This window comes from Petaurus breviceps, unplaced genomic scaffold, assembly GCF_028583685.1.
Source record: "Petaurus breviceps papuanus isolate PSGF00001 unplaced genomic scaffold, PetGlider_PUasm1.0 98, whole genome shotgun sequence".
Lineage (NCBI taxonomy): Eukaryota > Metazoa > Chordata > Mammalia > Diprotodontia > Petauridae > Petaurus > Petaurus breviceps.
The window spans coordinates 30,654,850-30,664,603 of record NW_027187460.1 but is presented as its reverse complement, the minus strand read 5'-3'; the positions used below and the strand labels follow the sequence as shown (position 1 = coordinate 30,664,603).

Sequence of the window (9,754 nt, the reverse complement as noted above, 5' to 3'; positions counted from 1 at the left end):
CTATCTATCTATCTATCTATCTATCTATCTATCTATCTATCTATCTAATCTATCTATCTATTCTGTATCCTGAGTCTATAACTTTTCTTATAGGAGGTAGGTAGCACATTTCATCACTGTTCCTTTGGAATCATGGCTGGTCATTGGACGGTTCAGAGTTCTTCTGTCTTTCAAAGTTGTTTGTTTTTATAGTGCTTGGTTATTGTATAAATTGTTCCCTATAGGCATTTTGATTCCTGTTTTACAGATGAAGAAACTGAGGTTCAGGGAATTTTCTATAACTAGTAGATAGTTGTGACAGGATTTGAACCCAAGTTTTTTTGACTGCAAGTTCAGCACTTATTCCTCTCTAGCACATTGCTTCCCAAAAGACAGATGAAGGCATGATGATCTACTGTTGTTCTATAACAAAATAACAATATATAGAAGTTCAGACTTGCAAAAAAAAATGAATTGGGGTGTGTGGTCATGTTACAAAAGGATTCCACACAGAATTCCTTAATATTCAAGTTCCCCAAATGAATTTGATACTTCCAATATTTAAAAGGATTTGTAGATTTTGTCTGTGTGGTTACTCCCTCCATCATTTGGCCTCAAGTCTTGAGAGAAGTGAACTTGGGAGTCTGGAGACATAATTACTAGATAGATGAGTGTATATCACATCCTTATAGAGCTTTACCTTTCTCATCGGTACAGTGTGGATAATTATATTTACACTACTTACATCATAGGGTTGTTTTGAGGGAAAAAAAAATCTTTGTAAACCTTAAAGTGCTACATAAATGAAAGTTTTAAAAATACTATTCAAGAATTGTTATGGCTCTAGACCCTACCCAGCTGTCACCCCCCAAATCTTCATCTGGTGGCTGGTCAGTCCTCTGGCAAGGAGCCTCTCTGAATCTGTTAACCAGGCTGATTTTTGGACAGCCAAAACACAACCTGTCACCAGTCCTGTTTTCCGAGACCATCCAGCTTGGCAGGTCCTGACAGAATTCGGACTCTTAGGTCATTGAAATGGGACTTGGTTCAAAAAAGAAACTTCACAGGAGCAAGACAGAAGAAGCAAAGCTAGACAACAGTTCACATGAGAAAGTTCTGGGAATTTTAGTGGTCCTTAAGCTTAATTAGAGTCAACCATGTAACACAGCAGCCTTAGGCTCCATTCAGAGAGCCCTATTAGAAAGAAGGAGAGTAATTCTATTTGTACTGTTCTCGGATCAGAATACATTTGGAATAATAATAAAAAAAGAGTACATTTGGAATGTTGGATTCAGCTCGAGGTACCACAGTGTAAGTCAGGCACCAATAAGCCGGAGGGCTTCCAGAGGAGAGAGGGCCTGGATGGAAGGGTCCTGTGTGTCCTATCTGAGGATCACCAGAAGGACCTGGGAATGTTTAGCACAGAGAAGAGTAGACTCAGGGGACACACAGTTAGTTGTCTGGAAGTATTTAAAGTGCAGTCACCAAGAATAGGAATTCAGAATTTTCTTTCTGGTCTGAGAGAGCAGAACTAAAACTCAAAGGGCTGAAAATTAGACTTGCTATAAGGACAGGGACCTGTGATTTTATGAGTATAGGGAACTCTCAGGTGAGGAAACTTTCTCCATTGTCACAGTTCAACATCTCTGCACCTTAGAGTCCCGGAGATATGCCTGGGGGGACTGAGAGGTCAAGAGATTTGCCCAGGGTTACAGAGCTAGTATGTATTAGAGGCAGGCTTAAACTCAAGTCTTCCTAGTTTTGAGGCCAGTTTAATTAGATGCTAATGATTAGAGCTATTCAAAAGTGGAAGGGCATCCCTTGGGAGGTAATGGGGTCCTAGTCCTCCTCACTGGCGGTCTGTAAGCAAAATGTGGATGACCACTTGCTGGACATGTTGAACAGGGATTTTTTTCTTGGTTAATATGAGTAATACTAGACAGCCACTGAAACCCTTTACAACTCTGAGATTCTGTGAGTCTGTGACTTTAGTGAAAGATTCTAAAATATGATATGATTTAAAAAGAACTTGTCAGTTCAGTCATTGAGTTACATGTGTTATACCTGTCCTGTGAAGGGCACCTCAGACCAGATTGGCACTGGTAAATGTTTAAAAGCCAGCTCTTTTTAAAAAGTTCAGTATGTATTATTAACATTTCCCCATCAGTTTCTTGAGTCTAGAAATCAATAAAACAATAAATTAAGTCCTAACTTGTAGTAATTACTGATTTCTGAGGTGGAAATGATCACATTGAAAATTTAACAATTGGCTTTCTCAATTCAATACAAGCTGACTTCAGCACACCCCTGTTGTAGACACTATATACTACTATATATAGTACAGAGGAAGAAACACAAATATTTTTTTCAAAATAAATGATTCTTTCTTGTACCCAGTCCTTTCAGTGACTTTCAACCATTTCAATTAATATAATAGGTATCCGACCCTATCAACCTATACATTTTCTTTTCTTTGTTTTGGTACAGGCTTGACTGTAATCTCTTTTTGTGAAGTCACTCAAATACACTTTGTTAAGCCACCTAATCTTTTCAGCTCCTTTCCTTTCATCCAGGATGGAGAGGTTATTTTTAGGTTGCAGGTGGACAGCTAGGTGGAGACCTGTTCTTTCAGTTTGCTCTCTTATAGGCCTATCAATCAAGTGAACCTGGTATGAATTTTGTTTCCTGCATTGCTGTTGACTGTTCTCACAGAAACAATAGTAGCAGCTCAGGGATGGAGCTAAATACCTCATAGGCTCATAGATTTAGAATGCAAAGGGACCTTGGAGATGTAGTCCAACACCTTTCACTTTATTGAGGAGGAAACTGAGGTGAGCCTAGAGTCATGAAATGACTTGCCCAAAGTCTCATGGGTAGTGACAGAGCTGTGATCTGAACCCAGGTCTTTGATTCCAAATGCAGTATTCTTTCTACCATACTACCTTGCCTCTCTTGTTTTTGCTAGCCAACCACTATGGCATAGGGGTTAGAGGGCTAGGCTTGTAGTCAAGAAGCGCTGAGCTCAAGTCCTCTCTCTCACATAGACTAGTTGTGTGACCAACTAGGTCTCTTAGCTTCTCAGTACCCAAGGCAACTTCCTAGGACTATACTTTCTATAGCACCAGAATTATAGATGACCAGTGGGGAGTGAATTGTTTCCGTAATAGCTCATATTAATCTAGTGCTTTACATAACATTATCTTATTTGATTCCTACAAACACCTGAGTGAGTTAGGGGCTATTATCCCCATTTTACAGAAGAGAAAACTGAGGCGTGGAGAGGTTAAGTGACTGGTGTGTGGCTTGCATAAACAGTGTCTCAAACAGGATCTGAACCCAGGTCTTCCTGACTTTAACAGAACCCTCCATCCAGACAAATGAATAAATACATAGAAAACAATGCAGAAGACTAGGGGAGTGTGTTTGTGGTGGGGGGGTCTGTAGGGAGGGGAATTAGAACTCTGAGTCCTAGGCAGTAACCTGGGGCACCCCATACAAAGCTAAGAAAATGGAAAGACATGGAAGGTCACTTGGCTGTCCATACTGTGCCAAGCATGGTCCACGGATTGCTTTCGAAAGCTGAGAATGCCGTGTATGCAAAGATACTACATCAAGTCCTATTATTCGATAACAAACCCACAGTGCACATTCCACCCCTATGAAGAGCACCATAAAACTAAGCTGTCATCTTCTCCGTCACAGAAACACCCAGGCGAAGCCTAACAAAGCATTTTCATAAGCTTAGGACATAGCTTGTTACTATTCTTTGGAAATTTTAAATATTTATATTTCATTTTATTCCTTCCTAATTTAAAACAGCCCCCAAAGGAATTTGAGTCTTCTCCCTCACAGAAAATACAATAACCTGCTGTAAGACAGAGTGACTCATTATAAAAGCAAGTTTAAGAATACAATCGATTATGATCTTCCTTTGCAGAGCATAGAAGAGACTGAACCAACCCTGCAATTTTCACTCAGTATTAGCTTTCAGACTCCAGGGGGTAGGGACAGGATGGGAAAAGCGATGAGGTTTATTTGTCTTGCCTGATTATATTTTAAGCAATAATATATTCAGCTCCATGCTATTTTAAGAGTTCAATTATGTCCGTTTCAGGCAAATTGAAAGCCAAAGGAAAATTACAAAAGGATTTCCCTCCCCTCCCCCCCCCAGGAAAAGATACCATACTTTATAAGAACCACAGTATTTTTATTTGTTTTTCCAAAATCTGAAATCAGCAAAACCATTGTCTAAGGCTTCTTTCTCCATGCATTGTAAATGAAGACACGGCAGACTTAGTGGCTATTTTACTGTTAGCAGTTGGCACTAGTTAATCCCAACCTTTGTGGGCAGTGACCTAGTATAAGGGCAAAAGGCTTTTATTTTTTACATAATGGGATAATTTAAGGAGACTGGAAAAAAGTGGGAAGGATATCAAGATTGTGGCTGTAGAGGTAAAGGGGGATGAATAAGGGGGAAAAAAAAGACAAAGCCTGATGAAAGCCCCAGTTCTCCTTTGTCTATTTGCTCTGTCATTTTTAGAAACTCCCAGTGTGATTTTAAAATGTACTTAGATATGTAATTGTCCAGGTCAGGCTATAACCTATTAGGCCTAACTCCACTAAGCACTGCTAACAAATTTATCCAAATACCACCATGCTGCCTAGCTAAAAAATGAAGCAAAGATCACAGGGAAATCCAATCCAATCAATCTAATTAATAATTATTAAACTGAAGAAATGGAAAGAGATAGGTCACTTGAATAGTCACAGTATCTGTGACATGGGCAGCAAAGACAAAGAACCATGTTATTTCTTTTATATACCTCTCAAAAAGATCCGATATCATATTGGGCATATATAACTGGTACACAAACATAATAGTAACACACATTTATAAAAAAATGTTTCTCTCAACAACTCTATGAGGCAGGTCATGCCAATATTATCATCCCTATATCACAGATGAGGAAACTGAGGCACAGATTTGTTTAGTGACATGAAGCAGTATGGTAATGTGGAAAAAAACCCAAACCTATTTGGAGTCAGGGGACCTAGGTTTGAAAGGCTTTCTATTGTATGTCCTAGGGCATGTGACTTGACATCTCTGAGCCTCAAGTTTCCTCATTTATAAATTGAGCTGGTTGGTTCTGATGCCCCCTAAGTTTCCTTCCCAATGCTCAAATGTCACATGTCTATAAAGGAGTCAGAGCCACCTCTTCTTACTCCAGGTAAGAGGGCTCTTTCTATTCACTATTCCTCACGACCGTCCCATGAGTCAGTACAACCACTTAAGTCCCATTTTAAGTGATAAGGAGACTGAGGCTCAGTCTTTAAAGGGCTGTACCAGGAGCCAAGTCCTCTGACTCCAAATTCAGTGTTCTTTCCACCACACCAAACCACTTGTAAGTTGACTGACTGGCATTTGGCTGTTGGAGTGAGACTGGGCCCCTGGAACGCTGTCAGAATGCTTGACTGGAGTCCAGAAAATCTGCACTGTTACCACATCAACCGTGCATGGCCTCTTACTTCAGCTGCTCATCGAAAATTTAGGTGGAATTAGGGAAGTATGCAGGGCTTTTGTGTCACCCTACTTAGAGTTTTTTTTTTTTTAAGGGATTACCTTCTGTTTTCTCTCTACAGGAGCTGGAGGCAGCTATCACCTGCCTAGGCACCCAGCCCAAATCTGACATCACAGATAACTCAGTCAGTAGGACCCTGAAAACAGTGGGGACATTTGAGATTCCAAAGCCTGGCCCCTGAAGGCCAAATATGCCTTTAAGAGGCTGGCAGTCTTTGCATTCTGAGCAGGGAGGACTGGAGTTGTTTACAGATGGAAAAAAAAAAAAGAAGTAAAAACAAACACCAAAGTGCTAACAGCCAGCTGCTTTAGGGCTACCAAAGGATCCCAGGCTCTGACTCACAGGGACCTTCAGCAGGGTCACCGGATCACCTTCTGCAGTCATGATCAGTCTCGGACAGGCCAATGGGAGAGGTTCTGGTCAGGGACATGGAAGATGGGAAAGAGGGATGGCTAAGAACAAAGTGGGCTTAAGGTGACCAAAGAAGGGGCAGCCATTTGATCCTGGCCTGGATCTGAGCTTTTCTGGTAAACTGAAACTCCCTTCAGGCTCCTCCATGGCAATAGGAGAGAGGCACCCACTGTTTTCTAAGGGAGACTGATACCAACTTATCTTCCAGATGAGGCACAGTAAGAGCATTCACAAGAACCATAGGGGGTGGAGGTGGGGGTGGGGGCGGAGAAAAACTAGAGAGGTTTCACTGGGGCAATTCAATCGGAGGCTAGAAACCTACTTAGCACACTAATACAAGTACAGGTGAACCCAATAGTTTCCCCACAGAAGGGTAGATATAGGCAGAGAGATAGGAAGCCCAAGGGTACCGCTTGAAGAATATTTTACTCCTCTAGAAAGAGTCAATTTACATACTCTTCAGAAATGAAGCAAGTGCTAAAATAATGGACAAAGAGAAAGTTTCCTGGGTTGGAGGGAAGCATCCAATTAGAAAAAAAATTGTGAGACAGAACACACATTTTGTAACTTGAGTTCCTATAAGATAGACTTTGGCATCAGAGAAAGAGGACACCAGCTAGGATAGTTTTCCTTGTAATTAAATTGTTATCGGATCTTTTATAAACAAGAGATTTCTTAATAGTGCTCCCAAGTAGACTCTCTTCGTGACTGCCCCCATGTATTTTTACAAAATAAAAATCAATATAGCTTGTGCCTCTTGATCTCTCTGACTAACCCCTGAGATTAAATAACTTGTCTTTCTTTATTGCAAGACAAAGAGAGGTTGATCTGTTACAAACAACAAACAGATGGGGGGCTCTGGAGGTTAAGCCTTCAAAATAACCACATTTTCCTGATAGTTTTCTTAGGATTGGGTGCCAAGCACTCATCCAAAACAACCATTTCAAAGGCTTGAATAATTAGAAACCTGGCTCAGAGACAGAACTCCCCATCTCCACTGATGGGGAAGGGTTTAACTGAACATAAGGGCAAAGGGAAATAATAATAATGGTAATGATAATAATGATAGCTAGCATTCACAGAACACTTTAAGGTTTTCAGAGTGTTTTGCAAAGATCTCACTTTATCCTCACAACCATCCTGAAAGGTAGGTGAAAACAGAATCAAAGAATTTAAGTGCTGCAGAGTTCCTGGGAGATCTCCTAGTATAACTTAACTTGGGCACTATATTGAGGCAGTACCATGTTTATGACCACACTTCTTGACAGGTAAAAGACCCAATTCCAACCTTCTTTTCCTTCAGTTCAATGGGATAGTTTGTGAGAACATTCTAGTGAGACCCAGGGGCTCCCAACATATTCTAGACCACATAATTGTCCTCTGCCATTACTACCTGTATGACCTAAGGCAAGTCATTCTTTCTCTGACTTAGTTTCCTCAGCATGGCATAATTGGAGAAAGGACCAGCCCTGAAGTTAAGAAGACCTGCCCATGGCATATGCTACCTTTGTGATGGTGGACAAGTCACTTAACCTTTTAGTGACACAGGAACCATGATTTAGTGACTGATGAGTGGGTAGATACTCATTGATGCAAGGAGTATGCACACTGGGAATTCCCCTCCTGGTGAAATCATAGATCCAGCCTCCCACTCCCTCCTCCAAAGAGATAGCATGGTCTCTAAAATCCTTTTTAGTTGGAAATCTATGATCTTATGATCCTTTTTTATTAACTAGAATAGCAGGGGAGTTTGGACTCCAGAGTCTGAATATCTGCAATTAAGTCCTAATTCCTGCACTCACGAGCTGTGTGACCCTGAAAAAATCACTTCACTACTCTGTGCGCCTGCTTTTTAATCTGTAAGATGGGGTCCTTCACTAACTACACTTCACATGAGAGAGAAAGGTGCGAAAAAGATGAGAAAAAGGAGCTATTTGAATATGATTCTGGTTATTAGTATAACAAGGTCAGTCTTTTCAGCAGAAGCCAGATGGTTAATTTTTCTCGCCAGAACAAATGAGGTGCGGACTTAGAATGAGAGAGAAGATTTACAGACAGTTAGTGGGGTTTTTTTTTCTTCCGATGGGCTCACTATGAAATACATAAAAAAAAATCACAATAGAGACATTAAACAAATACAAGACCGTAACTGAGGAAGCAGGTGCAAATGCCGCCCCTCCCCCCAATCACTCCCTGCTTTACAAGCAAGGCCATTAAGAGCACCCCTTCCCGTGGGACCAGCTGGCCATCCCAGATTCCATCCTGGAGGCTGGAGGCTTCTTCCTGGCTCCCTCTCTCCTCCCCTTCCCCCGCCTCCTACAGGACGCGGAAGAGCAGAAAGGACTGGAGAAGAGACAGGACCGGCGCGCTCGGCTAAGGCCAGCTCTGGGTACCTACCCGTGGTGTCACAGCCTCTTTGGGGACTGAACTCAGAGAACCTTAGAACGCAGAGCACAGCCGAGCCGCCTGCGGCTGCTCTCTGAGCTTTGTACCTCGCAAACTGACAAAACCTGTGCTTCATCTAAACCAGCTCTTCAGACCATGAGAGTGAAGCCTTTCAAGCGAAAATGCTATCTTTATGATTTCTATCTCGTGTCTTCATGGGGCACTGTTGACTCAAAACACCCTTCTCCCCCCCAACCTTACAAGTTTCTTTCAAACACTTGTCCAGGGCTAAGCTGAGCCATGTTCTCCGCGCACACTTGCGTCCCTGCTGTCCCAGGTCCACCCCAAATTTTCTCGCATCAGGACCGTACTTTCCTCCCCCCAGCTCCAATCTGGGACCAGGATCCTGGAGGGTGGACATCTCGGGGAAGACAAGAGCCCTTGCACAGCAAGGTTCTGAGCGTTGTCTGGATAGGAGATAGTGAGACAGGACGGGATGGGACGGAATGGAACGGAACACGACAGGATGGGATAGGATAGGAGGAAGAAGCTAGGGGGCTAGAGAAGACGAACTTCCCTCACCTGTTGATGTCGCTCACGAAGCCACTACTTTTCTCATCCAGGAACCGCTTCCAGCCATCCGCGGTCTTCACCCAGTTCTGTCCCGGGGACCGCCAGTCCTGTCCAAGAAATGGCATTGCGCCAGTGAGTGGCGGCCGGGAGGACCGGACGGGACTGGACGCGACTAGACGGAAAGGGATGCACTTGGACTTGCCCGGCGGCCCGCGGAGAGCACGGCGCTGGGAGATTCCTGGGGCTGGGGGCACCCAGAGGATGCTGAAGACCAGGAGGCTAGGGATGAGCTGGGTCGTGCTGAACTGGGGATGGAGGGGGGCGTAGAAGGAGGAAGGATGCGGTGTGTTCCGGGACTGGGGTCCAGGGAAAGTTGTCTGCCCTCGGCCTGGTGGGCTTTCGGAAGACCGGGGACAGCAAGGGACGAAGAAGGAGGTAGGGCGCTTTGGTGTCTGTAGCTCCTTCCAGGGAGTCTGACTTGGACGCTGGGGCCGCTGTATTTATCCAGGGCCCGCTGGCTGCAGCTCTTTGTTGCCGGAAGAGCTGCCTGCCTTTTAGCCCTGCCTCCCGGCCTGGGAGGACACGTGGCTTTGTTTATGGGCTCGGCTTGTTTTGGTGGCTGCCACTGCTACAGCACCCTTCGCAGTTGCACAACCTCGAGCCAGTGGAAACTTTAAACCAGGAAGGAAGATCTCTTCTCCTCTCTCCCCCTTTCCACCCCCAGGTTCCTTCTCCTCTTCTTCGGCTCTTCAAGAAGCAGCTGCTAAGACAGAGGCAGCTGCACCTATGGTCACTATGAAACTTGTCTCTCGCTCTCCTTTCCCGTC

At 43.6% G+C, this 9,754-nt stretch overlaps 1 protein-coding gene across 1 annotated transcript in view; it reads right to left on the bottom strand.

Moving 5' to 3' along the window:
• The window catches only part of FBXO32 (F-box protein 32), a 38,309-nt gene extending 29,171 nt beyond the window's left edge, over positions 1 to 9,138 (bottom strand). Inside the window, exon 1 of the mRNA XM_069081289.1 lies at positions 8,937 to 9,138. Within this exon, the coding sequence (XP_068937390.1) occupies positions 8,937 to 9,052 (116 nt within the window). The 5' untranslated portion in view covers positions 9,053 to 9,138. The remainder of the gene's footprint in view (positions 1 to 8,936) is intronic.
• Positions 9,139 to 9,754: the final 616 nt, after the last annotated feature.